The 20,146-nt window shown below is 38.1% G+C and overlaps 1 protein-coding gene across 3 annotated transcripts in view; it reads right to left on the reverse strand.

Annotated features, from left to right (window-relative positions):
- Positions 1 to 20,146, reverse strand: part of VAV3 (vav guanine nucleotide exchange factor 3) — a 235,071-nt gene that overhangs the window by 56,416 nt on the left and 158,509 nt on the right. For all 3 annotated transcript variants that reach the window (XM_045028140.1, XM_045028141.1, XM_045028142.1), the window contains one exon: positions 16,665 to 16,710. In XM_045028140.1, coding sequence (XP_044884075.1) covers positions 16,665 to 16,710 — 46 coding nt within the window. The remainder of the gene's footprint in view (positions 1 to 16,664; positions 16,711 to 20,146) is intronic.

Raw genomic sequence — 20,146 nt, forward strand, 5'->3', positions numbered from 1 at the left:
TGGAAAACAAGACATTGAATACCATGAGGTGTACAATGCTGTGTGTCTTGTATACAGCCTAAACTTGTGTACCTTGTTGAAGAAAATATCCTGGTACACTCAGGCGATGCATGCTTTTGGATGGAAGTTGGTTATTTGCTTGGAGACAAATATAATGATAATAAGGAGTGGCTTCCAAAATGTGTAACAGCAAGAATATGACAGGGAGGGCTTATGTGCAGCGTGACTCAAAGTATATTAAAAGCATGACAATAGGAGACGGCCCTGTTTTCCAATATGTCAGTTCAGCAAAATGAATGGTTAATCATCATATGGGCAGCATTACACATATATTTAAATAGTACTCATGGAGGGGTGGCCTAAATAACTGTGTACAATGAAATCTTTGAAAATGCAGTTTTATGACATTAAGGCTCTCTGACTAGTTTTGCTTTTAATTACAATTTATAACATTTACACAAATACACACACACGTTACAGAAGATGTATCCACTGATGGTTTATAGAGAACAAATTACAAAACTAAGTATTAGAAGGAGTTTACATTCTTCTCTTTTGCACTCAGTTCTTAACAATAGCATCTGCCTTTCCAATAGAAGATTTAATGAGCAGTTGATGGAAATACATTCTCATAAGCTTTGTGGGTGTCCAGCAAGCTCCACTGAGAAAGGGTTGTAGCTGTAACACAGGAGGGAAAAAAGTTGGGAGAAACCTGACAAAGTGGACAGGATTCTAGCAAATATTTATAAAATCTAAGACATTCTAAATGATAGAACTGGTTTCATTTGGACACTGGACTTTTCAGTAATGCTTCTGAATGCTTCAGTTATGAATTATATTATCATCTGCCTCTTCAACAATCTTTTACTGTGGCCTCCACACCCTGATTTTGATATGCATGCCCTTTACCACATACCTGATAGCTGTTATCTTACACACAATGGGACCCATTCTGATCTAGATGGATTTTGCCATATGTACATGGCAGCAACTGTAACTGAACATTGCACATAACACACCAGCAAAGTAATGTACAATAGCTATTCTAGAACACAAGGAAATCAGATCTTCCCTTCATCCAAGTCTGAAATCTGGTCCACTTTAAACTGTATCAGCTTCTAGTGACCTGTTTTCTAGATTTAATTGGTATACCCAGTACAGATGAAGAAAATGACTGCTCAAGAGCAGAGTCCAAGTCCAATTGCCCATACCATCAGATGAAGAGACTGTGGGTCCGGATGAATGATCCTGATCTTTTGCTGAGATAGATCTGGGGACAGAAGAAGACACAAAGACTCTGCCAGACATTTGAAGGAGATCAGTAAACCACGATTGATGTAGCCAAGCCAGGGAAATGAGAATCATCCTTGCCCTATCATGACATATCTTTCTTAGTACCTTCTGGATCAAGGGAAAGGGAGGCAAAGCATACATCAAGCTTTTCCCTCAGTACAGAAAGGAGGCAACTGAAAGGAATTGACTGTCCCTGCTTACTCTGCAATAGAAGAGGTGACACTTTTTGCTGGACCTTGTTGTGAACAAGTCTACATCTGGTCAACCCTAGCTCGAGATAGTTTGAACCAACTGTTCTTTAACGGACCATGCATGCATTTGGGAGCTCTCTCAGCTAAGATGATCCATGACTTCATTGTTTTCCCCTGCTAGATATAGGGCCACAGGGTAAACATCATGATGGATACACCAAACCCATAAACTTTGGTTAGAGATATTCTACTTCTTGAAGCAGCACCAAGGATATCAAACATTGGGTGAGAAGTCTCTTCTACAGACACTCCTGGAAGATTTAAAGAGGACACTATACAAGCCACCTAACTGTGGAACTGCGTAACATCCTTGGAGGAAGAACCAGTTCTTGGAGACCCTATAGGGGTCCTAGAAGGAGGAAGCATAGGATAGTCCAGAGTAACTCCAGCAACATCTTCTAGTCTCTTCTTCCTAACAGGGGATGAGGAAGAAGATCTTGAAACTGGGGAAACATACCTTCTTTTGGAAACCCTGTGCTTCCCATTTAGAACTGACAACTCAATCAGAGCTGAAAGGTGAACCTGGTGAAAGGTGAACCAGAGCTGAAAGGTGAACTATGGTTTCAGAGCTCTCTGGAACTGCGGATGTAATTGGAACTGACCCAGTAATCAACAAAGGATCTGAACAACCTCGGTCCGATATTATACACAAATCCATCTCCCTTGCTACTATAGGTGAGTGGAACAGATCTCCGCTTCGGAACCATAGCAGTTCTCTCCGAATTATGCAGATGCAACAGCTCTGATGCACAGGAACTGGCACTGCTAAGAATTTTTTCTCTATGCCTCTTTTTTCTTTGGCAGCTCAACAGACAGAACCGAAGGTGCTAAAAGCCCAGATTCTGCCACACTGATCAATTCCATCTTCTTCAATCTGCAAGTGAAAGATTCCTCTGGTCCTGCAGCAGCAGGGGTTCTGTCAGGGCTGGATTACTGGGAGGAAATGAGGTAGCCAAATTGTCTCTTGACCTCTCTTGCAGATCCAGAGCAGATGGACCTGACCACATGGCCCTCAGTTAGTTCAGGCATCTGTAAACTCGGGGGCTTGACTGAGGGAGCTGTGGGAATGGAATCCAACCTTGACAGGGCTTGCAACTTCTTGGGACCCTGCGGTCAGTTCACACTGGTAGCCACTGGGGCAGAGACTGACGTCTTAGACCTAAGATCTGAGGCCTGATTGGGTCCAGAGGGTCTAGTCTCAAAGGCTTTCTTTAGAAGAAGAATCTGCAAACAAATTTCCCTGTCCTTACAGGCTCTGGGAGTAAAAGTCTAGCAGATCAAACACCCAGAAAGCAACTGTCCTTCTCCCAGGCACTTGAGGCACCAGACTAAGTCATCAAATGCCAGGAAGACAGCCAGACAGGAAGTGCATTTCTTGAATCCTGGCTTCCTCTGTTTCTTTGGTTCCACCATAATCTGGAACTGCTAACTATTAATTCACTAACTATACTAAATGGGCTAACTATTTCTATGCAGAAAGAAACTCCAACTCCAAAGAGCAGTCACATCCATCCAAGCATGGAAGAAACTGAGGTGGTGAGGGAGCTCTTCCCCTTCATACCCTCACCTTCAGTGTGTCATGATGCTGAGGGGACACTGCTAGAAGTTCTACCATAAGGCACCACAAGGTGGTCCAGTACCCATAAATGGGAATATGCAGAGCTACTCAAAGAACAGAAAATTAAGACAAAATACATAATGAATCAATAATAGGCAGTATAAAGGAATACCCCACAACTGTACAGATGGAAATTTACAAGATAAAGTCACCATCGACCACTCAACCCCTATGGAGAATAAAATAGAAACTATCATCTTACCCTCTCTCAAGCAAACATTGGGTAAATCAAAGAGAACATCAACCATGCCTCAAAGGTCAACATACTGACTCCAGCAGTCCAACAAGGGCAGTTATCTCCAGAGATCTTTCCATCAAGAACATTCCTCACCTCAAGTGGTCCTGAGTTCAAATCTAGGAATTTGTCAGCAAGAACACCTCAGCTGATTATTGGATGTCTCTTACTTTTCTTGATCTAGACCACGTAGGGCTTTATGTATTATAATCAACACCACTGGAAGTAGACAGTAGCATATGCAACATACATGCACAGAATCAGTTTTGGATTTAAATCTTTAGATTATGGGATCTTTTTCCTTTTCAGTCTTCCTACCTGCTCTTCATTTAACTCAATGTTCTGCTAAAGCAAAGGCCCAGAGTCCTACAGTGAACAAGCATTAAAGCAGTGGAAAGGAGATCGTATGGCATGAATCCAAGGCGATTGCTGTGCTGTAATCATAAATTATACTGTAATGATCAGTACATTTTCAAGCAAACCCTCACTAGCCTAAGTCAGATGTCGTTCTGGAAGGAATGATGTCATCTACCTATGAAGGCTTTGTTGATATATCATACTTTATACAATTTGCTGCCATCAAATTCAATTAGGGAAGCAATTCAAAAGCAGCTTTAGACATGCAGGTTTACCACCTGAACTAACAGAGTGACGGACTCCAAATGCTTCCCTCCCCCACATGGGTTGGTTAAAGAATAACCCAAAAGATTAGTGAAAACAGGGTGGTGTTCTCAATGCTTCAGATAATGAAGTTACTATTTAATTCAGTGCTGCGTGTTAAAGATTAAGAAAAAGTTAAACACTTATGACAGAGCTGGAGAGCAAAGTCTTCTGTTTATTCACAGAACAGCAAGGGCTACAGCAGTACTAGTTTTCCCACACCTCCCTGCAAATGTGCCCCAGCATTAACCTGAAGGTACCATCCTGAAGGGATAAAAGGGTTCATTAATCCACCCTCACATACATTCAAATCAATGACTACTGAAATAAGAAACAGGTTGATTTCACTCTATTCCTGCTTGGGAAAGCTCTGGAGCAGCAGTTTGGGTAGACATTGAGGCTATTCACTGGGGAGAAGTCATCAAAACCTGAGGCTGGGAAAGGAGTGGAGAAATGAATACACTCCCATTGTTTCAGAAACATGTCTGTGCAACAGCCCTGAGGCTCTTCAGAGGTCTTTACACTTATCCAACCCTGCAGTATTGCCAGCTCTCATGATTTTATCATGAAAGTCAATATTTAGTGTTTTTCTTAAAGCTCCAGCATCTAGAGTCAAATGATTACTGAGAATCTCAGCTTTCATTTTAAAAAAAGAGGGAGAAAAAATTCTAAGTACTAAGGAACTAGCCCTTACTGTTACAGAGACAAGCTTGAATATGTGAACCCCAAAAGCTCAGAAACCAAAAGGCAAATAAAAAACCAAAATGCATAATTTTTAAAATCTCATTTTTATTCCAATAGCATTGGGGGTGGAGGGGAAGGGGAAAGAAAGAGGGCTGACTTGTAACTTCTGAATGCTTGTGCTTGGCAATACTGAGACAGCTACTACTCAATAGCTTGTATGAAAGATGGATCCCCTTAACAAGGCCATTGATAGCATCCTGGTAGGAATCCCAGCAGCCAGAGGAGTGGATGTAAGAAGTTTACAGATTTCTCATCTGGGCATTAGGGCACCCACTACTTTCCATATCAGCCTCTGGCTAATAGTCTTCTAGCTGTTAGGGGTATCTTGTACACTTTCCCACAAAGTAGTACCAAGGAGTGGAGGTGTTTGAGTGTGTGTGTGATGAGTCTATATAGAAATTGAGATGTATGGTACTAAGAAAGTCAGTTTTACAAAGATTATGGGGCAGAAATGAAAGAAAGAAAAAAAAAAGGAGAGACAAAAAGACGGGAGGAATAAAAGAACACAGTGTAAGGAAAGGAACTGACATAAGGGAGTGAAGGGAGAGAGACAGAAACCAAGCCAGAAAAAGATGCAAAATCCTAATACACTATAGCAAAAATAAGACAGAAAATGTGGAGTGCAGCCAGGAAAGGGATGGAGGTCCAACAAAAGGAAGAGAGAGGCACTAGCTAATAAGTGTCAGGTACATTTTTCAGGCCTTGACTATTATGATGGTACTTCTTGTGACATGATCTGAACAGAAAGCACCAAGCTCCTTTTACATAGACCACAAAGTTGATACCCTCTGATAGTTGTTTTCAGTTTACATAATTAGCACCTGTACAGAAATTAGTTTCTTTCTTTTGGTAACAGATAATGTGCCATGGAAGGGGAAATTAGTTACCAATAATTGTGTTACATAGTCTACCATATCTCTATCATACAATGGAAATTAGGCCTCACTTAACACATTACGGGTTCATCTACCAGAAGGAACAGCCATGTAAATGTAATGTGTCCTAATGTAAAGGTAATGACTCCCAAATATTTTTTTAAAATAAGTACATTTAGTAAAAATGTGAAAAGTAAAAACACTAAATAACAATGATCAGTTACACTACACTATTCATTTTAACAAATCAGTCTCCCCACTCTGAGAGGTAGGGATATTAGGTGCCTTACCAAGTTATTTCCAGTTTTAGAGCAATTCCCTATACCTAAATCAAGGAATACTGAGAGAACTGGTAACTTCTCTCGAAACAAAATGACATTTTAAAGCCAGAAAAACTCCAAATTCACCAGAAGGGCAACTGGTGTTTCTATATGCCCCCTATTACTTACAAAAACCTTTTTGGACAAACACCAGGCGGCTAAGAATCCATGGGTTTGCGGGACCTTTGCCATGCTTGACATAGGGGGTAAGTATCTTGCGTGGCATGCTTCCCTCAAAACCTACTAGCTTTGAAGGTAGACTCAGTGCAGAGGTATTATTGCAACAAGCATGGGTAGCAGGAAGCCCAAAAAGATGCACAGATCAAGCTCTCTATTGAGAAGCATCACAATTTCTCAGCAGATTCCCAGGGTTTGAAGGCCATTTCCTCTCCCTGTCACATGGCCACAAAACCTTCCCCTGATGAGGGCAGGGTGCAGCAGCAACTCTGCAAAGTTCTCCTAATTGAGTTTTAGCAGTATTTCTTCTCCCATAGGAGGGGAACATTTAGCCCTTAGAAATGTTTACAATGTTTCCTAAATTCTTTGTGTAAGCATTACTCTCAATAGTGATCAAATTAAATGAATGAATCACAAAAAATCCATATCCTTTCGAGTAATATTAAAATTCAGTGACTTGTTATGATTATTATAATTCATTGCCTTATTATCTCTGTTTTGCTTTCTGGGAATGCTAGAACTCTAACAATTAAAAACAGACATGGAAATATACAGGTAAGTGACATTCTGCCCTTGCAAATTAATTGGAGATTTACAAGTCCCTGTAAATAACAGTTTTGCTGACATGCCATTCTCTTCTACTTGCCATCTGACAACACTAATTAAATTCATATCTTAAATTCATGACATTGCTAGCTACTAAAAATCAAGGACTGAATAGAGAAACTGGATTTATGCTTATTACAACAATCTATAACCCACTTAAAAACCCTCCCAAGCTCCCTGGACCACAGTGACTGGAGAGGTGTTAACAGGCAACTTCACCTTGAATGGTCCATTGAAATATGTGTTAACGACTTTTGCTTGTATTTAGCTGTGACACACAGTACATTTCCCAGTGGTGAAGAAGAGCTCTGTGTAAGCTGGAAAGCTTGTCTCTTTCACCAACAGAAGTTGGTCCAGTAAAAGATATTACCTCACCCACCTTGTCTCTCTAATACTGAATAAAAGCAACTCTGGGACATCTTTAATTTGAACACTTGCATTTTTATAGGGAACGTATTGTTCTTTGAAAAGCAGTATTCTATGGTTTTCATTGCTTAGACTTGTATGTCCATTTGTGCCAGTTTAATCCTCACCCTCTGTGTGCCAACTCTCTTTTAGGAATCACATTTTGCATGGAACAATCTACGTTAATATAGTGTGCTTGTGGACGTAAAAGAAGGGTTTTGAAGAACTTTGACCTTGGCATACATTAAAAATGCCGAACATGGGGTAAACATTGCATTCCTTGGGAGGGAACTAAAATCTGTTAGTCGACCAAAGCAAAGTAACAGCTCCAAGGAGTACAAACAAAAGTTAGAGAAAATTACCCACCTGCAGCCTAATCTTGCAATCTAGCCAAAGAACAATGAAAGAGTTTGACAAAATAAATATGTTTCATCTTTTGGCATCTGGGTCTTCTGATGTTTAATTAAAAGAAAAGGATGTATCCTAGCGGCTATGTTCTGCTCTTAATGCTAGATCGCTGCTTAGATACTAAAGCAACAGGCACATTGAAAATGCAGATACATAAATGTAAGTAACATGAATGCAAATGAAAGCTATGCAAATATATTGAAATAAAATATATCCATTGTGCTCAGGTAAATGACATCCCACCCTACCATGAATCTCAAAATAAATTTTATTTAAAATATATTAACCCAAATAAAGGACAAGAAACCCAGACTGAAACACTTCACATGGAGACAAAACATTGCATTAGGCAAGTTGGTTCTTGCGCCATCATGATACACTATTCTCGGGAGAGGAAATATCTACACTTAGCATCAGTGCTACAGCAAAAGTAGCAGTGGTATTAAGCTCTGAGATGAGAAATCACAATATAGGTTAGCAACCATCTAGCTCAATATTTAGTTGGGTAGGACAGCAGATACTTTTTTAACTGATAAGTTCAGCATGCTTAGGGGTGGTACACATCCTAACTCCTCTTTTGTTTGCAGAGTGTGAGAGACACCACTGTTACAGAACCGTTTGGGGGAATCTATTTGTGCTACAGCATTCAAGGAAATGGGGCTGTAACAATTCACTAAAACAGTTTTAGAGCCATTTTATCCCACCCACCTTACACACGAATGTGTCAGAAGACAGCTGACCTTACTATGTTCTGGTAAAGTTACACCTGAAGGGCCAGATCTAGGAGCGCCAGAGCACAGAGTTTAATGTTCTGACATATAGTCCTTGGATTTGAGTACTGCACCTCAGCAGCTGGGCAGGAAATGATTTTCCCATACAGAAAGAGTTTTCTATTTCAAAACATCCCCTCACCCCCTCGAACTGGGACAAAAAGTTGAAATCTCAAAGATTTTCACAAACTGATGATAAAAAAAGAATCTGATAGGGTCAATTGAAACATTATGTTTCAGTTTTGACCTTTTTTATTCTAACTTTTTTAGTATAAATTAAAATTTCAAAACAACAAGATTTTCCAAAGCAAAAAACAAAACTTTTAATTTAAAATATGCCATAAAGGGACATTTTGACACATTCGAAACTTTTTCCCAAATATTTTTTCAAATCAGGGAGATCTGTGGAAACTGTCCCTTTCCTACAGTTTCAGTTTCAACAAATCTGTATTATTCCAATGAAAAAATGTGTCACTGAAAAATTCCCATCCCGCTCTAGCTGTACCCCAGGACAAAGGAAAATGAAACTATTGCCCAAGCATATTGACAGAGTATCACTTTGAAATAACACACACTGTCCCACTGTTCCAGCTTACAAAAAAAGGTGAAATAAAAGCAGATGTGAAGATCGAAGAAGTAACAAATAAACATGTGGACAAGGAACAACAATAGACTAACACTGGGATTGACTTTTTCCCCCCTCAACAAAATTAGATATTTTGCAAACTTTTTCCTGTGTTACTTCCAGACAGGTTTTCAGGAAAATCACTGCCTACAATTTTAAACCAACGATATAATTATGTTTCATATTACCTTACATTCAGTATTTCCTTATGTATAATTGCAACCTACTTGTGATGTTCTATCCATGCTTACAAATGCATACAAAATGTATTGTTAGATTTGTCAATAGAAATATTACAGTGAAGTTGAATAATGTTGTATATAGGATAAACCATAAAAGTTAAACAAATTTCTTAAATGTGAATCATCAAAGCCCTTTTCGGTTTTAATAGTTTAATCTATTACAATGAAACATTTTAGTGAAGACTTAGCAAGTATAAAGTTACATAGTGTGAAAAAATATCTCCAGTGAAACATGCAAATGCATGTGTTCTGTTTTTATCATAGTTGCTAATTATCAGGCAACCTACTCTTCCAAAATAGAAGAAGTTTAAGAATTCCTTCAAGTCTCTACAATGGCCTTGAGAATACTTCCAGTGCTTTCCAAGGGCTTGTCTCCACAGTGCTGGCAAAGTGCACTAAAGGTGTGCTCTAACATGTGGTAGTCCAACTGCTCTGTGTACATTCAGCTCTAAAAGGTACCTCATTTGCATTAACGTAGTCCTAGTTCAGGACTATATTAAAGGGAACTTACATTAAATAGGTAGCTTTTAGAGCAGTGATACTAAGAACTCAGTGGTTCAGGAGCCAAATTAGCGATCAACACTACCCAAAAGAGGCACAGTAGTGTGAATTCATTGTTTCCTTTACTATGGTACGATATATTCTTATTTAAACAGTAAATATATATTCTCACAGCAAAATATCTAACCAAGTATTTTTTTCAATTGGTTAATAACATAATAAAAGCATCCTGATTGGTTAATAATTAAATCACACAGTGTTTTAATATCATGTGCTGCAAAGAGCTGCAAGAAGGGCTACTCTGGCTCGCAAGACTGTGGCTCGCAAGAGTATCAGTGTTTTAGACAGCAGGGTCTACCCGGGGCAGTTAGAGCATTTTACAGATAACAACCTTGTGGTACATTTTGCCACACCGTGTAGACAAGCCCTAACTTTATTCTGTGTTTACCATGCTATAAATAAAGCAAAATTATTGTTTTTAAGATGCCTGTTATTCTAGTCTCCCCTGTTTGGATTGGTAATATTTTGGCAGTAAGGTTTTGTTTATTATCAGACCTACGCAGTATGTTTGAAATAATAGTCTCATTCAGCAATTTGTTTTAGCAGCACTTCTAATTAGTAGCATAGTCTTAATACTATACTTCTGGTATGGTCCTTTGAAAGTCCAAATTATCTAATACAGCATTTCAACAATGCCAGGAACATAAAATTCATTATTAAAAGGTGCTATACATTTACAAAGTAGTATCCATATTCATGACCCAGTCTAATTTGTTGAGCAAATTTAAAACATTAAAAATGCCTCAGATTTCTACACCAATGATTCTCATACTGTGATCCACAGAAATTCATCATCGTGAAGAAGAATCCATCACTCTTCAGTAAGGATGCTGAGTCCAGCTATTACTCTTGGGGTCAGTCTCTGATCACTGGTATAATGGCATATAGAAGGCTTTAGTTATGTTACTATATATTTATAACAGCGCAACAGAGATTGGAATCTGGCCCTTAGGCTTTCTTGAGGTTTAAATAATAAAACAAGATAAAACAAGCACCTATCTGCGTCCTGTATGACTACTTCAGATTTTTGGGGGCACACCCAAGGCCCTCTGAGGCATGATATATAGCCACCTTCTAACACAAAATTTCCTCGCTGCTTTCCCTTTGCTTAGGGGAAGAGGGACCTGTAATTTATTGCTGGTTTATTGCAGCAGCAAATCACAACCCTACCACAAGAGCTAACCTGCTGTGTTGGGAAGATGGAGCAAGCTAAGGTTCCACCAGATTCCTGCCCTTCCCCACCCATTTGTTCTGGGAATGGGGAGTGCTGAGTGCACAGGGGAGTAAGATAGATGGTTTTATTCCCCAGTGTGGCTTTGAATATCAGTACAGAGGCCTTGAACTCGACTCTATATTCTATGGGGAGCGTGATGGTAACATGTTCACAATGACCCAGGTTAATAACCAGACAGGTTTTGTACCAGTTAAAGATTTTCCACGGTATATGGCTTCATTTCTATCTGTAATGAGTTGTAACAATGAAACCCAGGGGTCATAAATGTGTAGATCACTAGGGACAGATCTGAGTCTGACAGGCTGGATCATAATCTTCTTGCCAGCCACAGACTGAAGTGGGCTATTTTCTATTGGATGCTCTTTGCTAAGATCCTGTGCTTGGTGTCCTATGACACTGGCTCTCAACCTTTCCAGACTACTGTACCCCTTTCAGGAGTCTGATTTGTCTTGTGTACCACCAAGTTTCACCTCACTTAAAAACTACTTGCTTACAAAATCAGACCTAAAAATACAACAATGTCATAGCACACTCTTACTAAAAAATTGCTTTCTCATTTTTACCATATAATTGTAAAACAAATCAATTGGAATATAAATATTGTACTTACATTTCAGTGTATAGTATATAGAGCAGTATAAACAACTCATAGTCTGTATGAAATTTTAGTTTGTACTGACTTTGCTAGTGGGTTTTTTCGTAGCCTGTTGTAAAACTAGGCAAATATCTAGATGAGTTGATATACCCCCCTGGAAGACCTCTGTGTATCCCTGGTTGAGAACCACTGTCCAATGATATTCTGCCAATGATATTCCATTTGAAATAAGCTAATTCCTTGTAATGGGATGTGTTGTGTTCGGGGGTAAATGGCAAAAGTCTGTATGCAGCAATCATCCAGAGCCTTCAAGGGTTTGCTCATTTTTGCCTGGATAGGTCCCGCAGATGAGAGTGAGTATCAGATATGCAGAAATTTAGTATTTGTAATGAAAAGTAATAGTTAAATAGAATTCAGCTGTAGCTGCGATTTCAATGCACGTAACAATTGTGTCAATGCTTAGCAAGAGGTTACAGTTAAGTCAGGACATCTAAAACATTTGAATAAGACAGATTTTACTCTTGGATATACCGTGCAGGGGTGAGGCTCCCAATGAAATGAATCAAAATGAATCGGACATACATATCACATGGCAAAATATGTCTCATTATGTTGAAACATGGTATCAAACACTGTAGTATGCTTATGACATATACTTGGAAAGGGAAAACATCATTCAGAATATATTGCAATATTTCCTACTTTTCTAATATGAAAAACAGACATTCACTATAATACATAAAAATAGATTAATATTTCTGTTCATTGCTTATATTTAAAGGGAGTTACAATACCACACTGATTATGAGATTTCACAGTTTAATGTGCATAAAAACCATGAAGATGCTGTATCTAACCTCCCACTGTATCTTATTATTTAAATAACCATATCTCTGTTACATTGGGAGCTGTGCAATTGGAAATAAAGTATGTTCTGCAAGCAATAACCTCACACTTTCCTTCAGTTCCTTTCCTTTATTAACAATGTGTATAATCAGTATTAAACACTAATTTTGCAAAGCATATATAGACAGACATTGACCAGATGCTGCACACACACACACACACACACACACACAATTTTGTAAAATATTTGGAAATCAGATGAAATGTTACTGTGAATTCTTTAGGTTTTCTTGCAGTAAACTGTGGGATACATATCTTCATTTTGCCCCTCAATCCAAAACTAAGGTTGTTTTCCAAGATTTAATTCATGCTTGCAAGAAAATCAGCTATTTTAAAAATCAGAATACGTTCCCCATAGCATTCTTTCACAGATCAGATTTCAAGTTTCTCTGCAACAAATCTGAAGTACAAGCTTCTAGTGTTCCCATTTTTGCCAAGTTTATCATACTGACATAAAATATGTTTTTTACAGTTTTAGTCATTAAAGTCCCAATATTTGTATTAGCATAAATGTTTAGGGTAAACCTAGTTTAAAAACATTAAACAGTGAATCCATTACACTTTAGCTCTATTTATACCAGGAAATAAAAGGGACAGCCGACAAACTTGCAATATACCACTTCTATATGAAAGAGAATAATTGTGTTTTTACAAATATTGGGGAGCAAGCTATTTATGACAATTTTTCCTTATTAACAAAAAGTGTAGCAAAAGACAGACATTATAGATGTTCAGCGCAGTGCATGTTTTTATCAAAATAAGCCCTGAGCCACACAAATCCTCATGCACATGGTTACCTTGAAGCATGTCAACAGCATGCTTAAAGTAAAACATGCATAAAGGTTTGCAGGATCCCTCTTCAGAATGCAAAAAATTAGAGTTATTTCAGATTTCCCATTCCAGGCAAAGTTTCCTGCAAACCTAAATCACATCTTAAATCCCCTTTGATACAAACTTTCATTTAATCTTTTGTATTATGAAGAAAATTCAAACCCTGGGCCAAATTCTTGCTTGCTTCACAGATATGCATAAATATGCCAGCAACACATACACACAAACACACACATTTTGTTAACTGCAGTGTAATGTGGAGAATGGTTGTCCCAAGCCTGGTACCCATAAAAACCAGTGGATAGACGATCCTTAACTGGACCCACGTGGGAATGCCACAAGGCATGGGGAAAGAGTCAAACAGTAGACCATATGATTTTGCTTTTCAGTTTGCTTTTCTTTTGCATAGGTCTAGGTACACTCCCTTTCTGCTGGTTCTTCCACCTGCTACCAGCTTCTCCCCTTCCTTATCTGTTTGCCCCTCTGGCCCCGTCTCTTATCCTTTCCTTTTATGAAGCAGAAAGAGTGACAAGTGAATATCTTTAACTCTAAAAGGAATCTGCCAAATACAACCACATAATCTTTAAAGAGAAAAACAGGCACTATTCATTTATTGTTTATAGGGTAGCACAGCTCGGCTAGGGATCTTTCTTAACCAAAGTAAGAGCTTTGCCAGAAAAGAAGTAGAATTACTTTAAGCCACATGAAAATTCCAATACCTTCACACTAATTGCTACTTCCTTAGGGACATATACTGCCCACAGGCTCCCCTCCAACCTTTTAATTGATCTAAATCCCTGTCACAGGGGATTGCAAGTGTAATCCAGGACAAAATTTGTTCCTTACACTCCAAAGACAACTCAGTTTTTATTAAGTTGGGGCGTATCATAGACAACTCTTATTTTTAAAATAGCCAGAAACAGAACAGAAGCAGGCTACAGCAGATTTGCCAAAAAAAAAAGTGATGATTACATACAGTACAACTAATATTTGGACATGGCAAGGACATGCTACTGAAAAACAGCAAATATCAGCTTTGTTAAAAATATGGCCCAGGCTTCAGTATCACAACACTGTGGGGAGCAAAACACATCAGACCTCTCAAACACGTGCTAGACTAGGCAATTTTTAAAGCCTGTGTATTAAAGTTTAATTGGTAACTTTGACCTTGACTATCACTTTCAACAGAAATATCACAGTAGTGCTAGGATTTTCAGAGATTTATGATCCTGTGTTCTTGAAAAGATACTAGCACCACTGTAGTAATGAATGTCTGAAATAATTGATTTGTCTCTTACAAGTGTTGTTCTCTTGATTGCACATTGCCTTGAGAGATAGAAGCTGCTATCTGATGGAAACACTACCAGTCAACAGTACATTTAGAAAATGCAAAAAAGATGCCAGGATTCAACCCACAGATGTTCTTGTTTTAAAATGTTAACTTGACCAGATTATTGCAGGAGCCTCCAAGACTGTGTGCTAGAAGGATACAAATAAGATAGGGATTGCCTTGCCATTGTGACTTAATTTGAAAATTGCCACATTGCTTATACAGAAGAATGTGATCAATATGTAGTTTTCAGCTATATTTTGTTAGCTCTTATTTCAAAGATATGTAATAGCAGAATCAATTTTGCAGAAGTATGAAGATTCAAGACCAACATTTTCAACCAGGGGACATAAACTTAGGTACCTAAAAAATAGTAGAATGATTTTCAGAGGTCCTGAACTTCCACTGGCTTCCAAAAAACAATTGAGGACCAGAGTCTGCCATCAATACTAACGTTGAATGGACTTCAACCTCCAGAATAAGTTATTCGAAGAATCTGGGCCTTAATAACTTAGGCCCTGATTGAGGAAAGCACTTAAGCATGTGCTTAAATCCCACTGCTTCAGTGGCATTTATACACAGGCTTAAGCCACCTTCCTGAATAAGGGATCTCAATAATTACTGACTTCAATGGGAGCTGGAAATGCTCAAGTTACTTGTATTTAAGTGCCTACAGAGGGACTTGAGCGCCTAACAGTAGACAGCAAAGTTTAAAAATGTGGGCCTAAATGAGAGCTCACACACAGGAACAATACGCCTAATACATCAGTTTGTATAATTGAATGAGTAAATGACAATAACCCCACTAGGCCAATGGCTTGTTACTCTTTATGCTGCACTTTCTGACAGCAGTACATATTAAAAGTTAAACTTATTTTTAAATGGTTTCAAGTTTCCTTGAGTAAAAAGGCATACAGACTGACCTAAGTGCAGAGTGAAGCAAGCTTTAGCTAGAAGCAACAAAGCAACTGTAAGGCTTCTAAAACATCTGATAATCTGACATGAGTAAGAAGGGTGTGGATTGTTTCAAGTAGTTACAACCTTTAGAACCTGTGCAGCTGAACATTTGGAATGATGGCAGCCTAACCACCACACTTACTCCTCAGCAAACACACAGCTTCACCAGGTTTTGAGATGGTGCAAGGCTGCTAGCCCATTTAGTGTTCTACTCAAACTGTTCTTGGGTGTCTACATTAAGAAACATTTAACAATAACTTAATTTTATTAAGAATAGCTATTACCATATGCATAACAAATCTCCAGTAATTAAACTGTGAAAAGAAACATACAAAAGACAAAAGCATAATTACTGTAAAAAAATTCAGTGTTACATAGATCTATTGAATATTCTATTCAGACAAATAATTGGTCTCCAGAGGAGATGCTCACCCAGTTAATACATAGTTTGTAATTAAACCCTTAATTTTCTTAAGAGCCAGTGTCCACAATTCTATAACAACATCTAACAGACTATAGTGAAAAAATACAGCCTTTAGGAAGGTGTATATAAAATTGCAGACTATTTATGGCTTTTTTGGAGGGCAGCTAAAGTCCAGTCCAGCAAGGCACAGGTAAATCCCAAGGCAGGTTGAAAGCACCAACAACTCTGCAGGATCAGAAACTAAGGTTTATACGCAGCTGCCTGTTTTTAACAGCAAAGTACACAAGGGTGGAGAAACTGCTAACCAAAAGCCCAGAGGCTTTTCAATGTGCAAACAAAGCTGAACAAGCACTGCTTATAAACATGCATGTAAAAAAACCTGGAGTTCAGTCAGTCATATGGCCATACCTATGAAAACACAGCCAAGCCATTGATTTAGATCTGCAAGACTTTAGGTTCCCAACAGAAAAATATGCAGTGTGTTCTCAATGCTGCGTGCAGTGTAATGCTGATCATGGTACAGCATGATGTTATAGTTGAAGCTTTCTTTTGCCTTTTTAATTCAAAAGGGTAATTAATAGAAGATATAAAACAAACCTGAGTCCATCTGTCTGGAGTTTCTTCGAATTCCATTAGTTCTTTTCTGCAAAGCAAAAATACAAGTCAAAGACATGTATAAACCGGTTTTCATTTCTAAGTACTGTAGAACCTCAGAGTTAAAAACATCAGAGTTATGAACTGACCAGTCAACCACACACCTCATTTGGCATCAGAAATATACAAACAGGGAGCAGCAGAGACAAAAAGGGTGGGGGGGGATTCAGTACAGTGCTGTGTTAAACGTAACTACTAAAAAAAAATTAAGTGAATGCAGCATTTTTCTTCTGCATGGTAAAGTTTCAAAGTTGTATTAAGTAAATGTTCAGTTGTAAACCTTTGAAAGAACAACTATAACGTTTTGTTCAGAGTTACGAACAACTTCCACTCCCAAGGTGTTTGTAACTCTCAACTAAACTAGTGTTTGTAGTCTACTAGGCAAAGCTAATTTTTAAAAAGTTCTCTTCCATCATACAGTGGGGTTAATACAGAAATATCATGCGTTAATATTTATTGTTGGGGTGCAAGTGACACAAAAGGTTCATGTGTTAGCCTGTCACCTCTTGACATCTGGGTTCAAACTCCGCTGAGATCACATGTGAAAATGATTGTAATAACTCAACCTATTTTATAGCGGAAAAATACACCACATAGTTTGGCATTGTCTGCCTCAGGGAAGATCCAGGACTAGAACAGCAGCAAGAATGCATGTGAATGAAGTTGCAATTTCAATACGGTGGGAGACTTATACTATTCTTGCTTTGTACTAAAGCTCCTTATAGTTAACAATGCCTGTCCCATCTCTCAAATGAGTATTTAATTTTTTAAAAAACATGAAGTAATAAACTTTTGTTCTATTTTTTTAAAGTTTAGTTTAGGCAAACTGGAGTTATATGAAATTCCATGTACACTGTACAAACATGATGGTTTATTATTTGGCAAGTGCTGATTTGTACCAATTGCACAGACCTCTGCGTTTAAACAGGCCCTGAGGAACTTCAGTGCATAATAAGGTATATCTGTAAGTTAGTCATCTCCTCCTGCTACTTGTTTTAATTAGTAGCTTGCATGAGGGCTCATACAAATCACAATGTTTTACTCAAGCCAAGCAGAGCAAAACCAAAGGGTGCAATCAGGGTTTTTTTTTAAATTGTGACTGTATTGTTTATTCACACTGACACAGAGAGGAGAGGAGCCATAAGCTTGGGGCAGGGGAAAGCTGGGAAAGCTGAGGGGAAGTTATGGTAGTGGTTTGCAAAATGTTTCCATGGCTTAACTGGAAAAAAATGTGATAATTTATCAATGTAACAATAAAATTACATAGACTAAAGGAAAGAAGCGGGCATAAAAATATCCAAGGAAGTAAATGTTGGGAGGGTGTGAAAATGTACTGAATGCTTCATCTTATATTATCATTATTTTCAGTAGATCTTCACATTTTCTGTAACATAAATCCATCTTTTCTTAAAAACCTGATCTTCATTTACACTAAGTCCCCTTTATACCACTCTGGCAGCATAAAGGGACCTTAAAGACATATTAAATACATTTAAGGCCCCTTTATACTGCCAGAACCATTTAAAGGAGCCATGGCACAAATGAGAATAAGGCTCCAATTTTACATTCTACATAAAATCAAGGTACAGAAACCTCATCAGGAGAAGGAATTTTTTCTTACAAAAATCTCAAGAATCAAGTTAGAGGAAGAGGCATGCAAAGAGGAGGAATAAAATAGAATTAGGATAAATATTATCTCATCCAGCCACATATGTTCATCACTGGTAGTTTTACTCACTTCTGGCAACCTTGTCCATAACATACCATAAGCAATCTGTTTATAGATTCCTCAATACTGTATGCCATGTGTAATGATCAACAGACTTGTAAGCAAACAAACCATGCTATAGTTTTGGTGTTTAAGATGTTCATGTTTAACAGTTTACAGAGAGATTTAAAATGTAAAACAAACAAACAGCACATGGCAGAAGGTAAGGTAAGCAAGCTGCTGGTGAGGATTCTATTAAAATGAGCACATACAACAGACGTTTTAAAGTGAGCTTATTGCACTGGCAACTGAGGTCTTCTACTTAACCATAAAACATGTATAAACACATGCCAACCACTCCTCCCTCCTCCTCTCAGAGTTCTGTCAATGTTTTTTAATCCTTATAATGTGTGATCCCCTCAAGGAAAACCGAGGGATTCTATACCCATTAAATCCCTCCCCCTCCCATAAACTATCAAAATAGGGCAAACTAATGTCAACTATAAGAGTTGTTTTATGATATGGACACCTGCCCACTAGGGGCTGAGCTGAACTGAATTCACCATCTCATTACACATAGGCCACTGAACAGTTATCACAAGGTGATCTGTGCCAGATCTTAACATTTAATGGAGCCACACAGGTGAAAGATTCCATATCTATTTACCAGTCACCTCAACCATCCGGGGCCCCTAACATTACACTTTAATTATCCAAAGCACTAGGTTTTCTAAGCTATATGTGACAGAAATGTATATCCTCCATGAAATTCTCCATAAGTCAAGGGAGTAAAAAAACCTGTTACCTGCCCAGTACAGAGGGCTTATATTTTCAGTCCTAGATTTCCTTTTACAATTCATTTAGCCACTAGATTATACAACATTAACATTACTAAAGATGACAGACCTGTATATAACACTTCTGTTCAGGTAAGTGGTGTAAAACAAAACCAATTGTCAGTGGAATTCTATTAATTCCTCTGATAGGTTTTAAGGAAATTTAAACAGGTCTCTTAACACATGAACTTCCAAATAGCAATTCGACAGTGGAAACTAGCTAAAAATATGCACTATCCTAGGAGCTGACTGAGAATACACAGTCTTAATTATGTAACATTTATTAGCAGTCAGCATTAATCTGCCATTATATTTTTATAACAGTAATAGTTTTCTTTTGATTTGCATTGCCAACCTGAGTCATGGCAGGACAGCATGCAAGTAGAGACAATCACAAACCTGAATAGGTAAAATTATCATCATTATACAAATGTATATGGTGCTCATAACCGTAATGCCTGATTACAGAATGAATTTACATCAACTGATCTAAAATGGATGCTGGAAACACAATGTAGTGTCCTGGGTTTAAAACAGTCTGTATTTTGTCAAAGTTAGTGGGAAGTAGGACTTTTACTTCTTCCTGTACCATCATGGAAAGACATCAGCAATAGGCAGCGAGATACTTCACTGTGACTTGCAATATTCTCAGAGCTTTGTCATGACACATCATGCATCCAAACTAACTTCTCTGGACATTAGTAGTTCATTTTACTATCCTGTCAGGATTAAGCAAATGCCATAGTTGCTGAGTGACACTAAGAAAGAATAGGGTTACGTAAAAAGTCAGTATTCCACTGCAAATTTTGCAGCTTACTGTAGGCTGAAGAATTGCAGATTTATTAGTCCATAGTAGTATATTATTATTGCAGAATTTGCTG

Source organism: Mauremys mutica, chromosome 8, assembly GCF_020497125.1.
Source record: "Mauremys mutica isolate MM-2020 ecotype Southern chromosome 8, ASM2049712v1, whole genome shotgun sequence".
Lineage (NCBI taxonomy): Eukaryota > Metazoa > Chordata > Testudines > Geoemydidae > Mauremys > Mauremys mutica.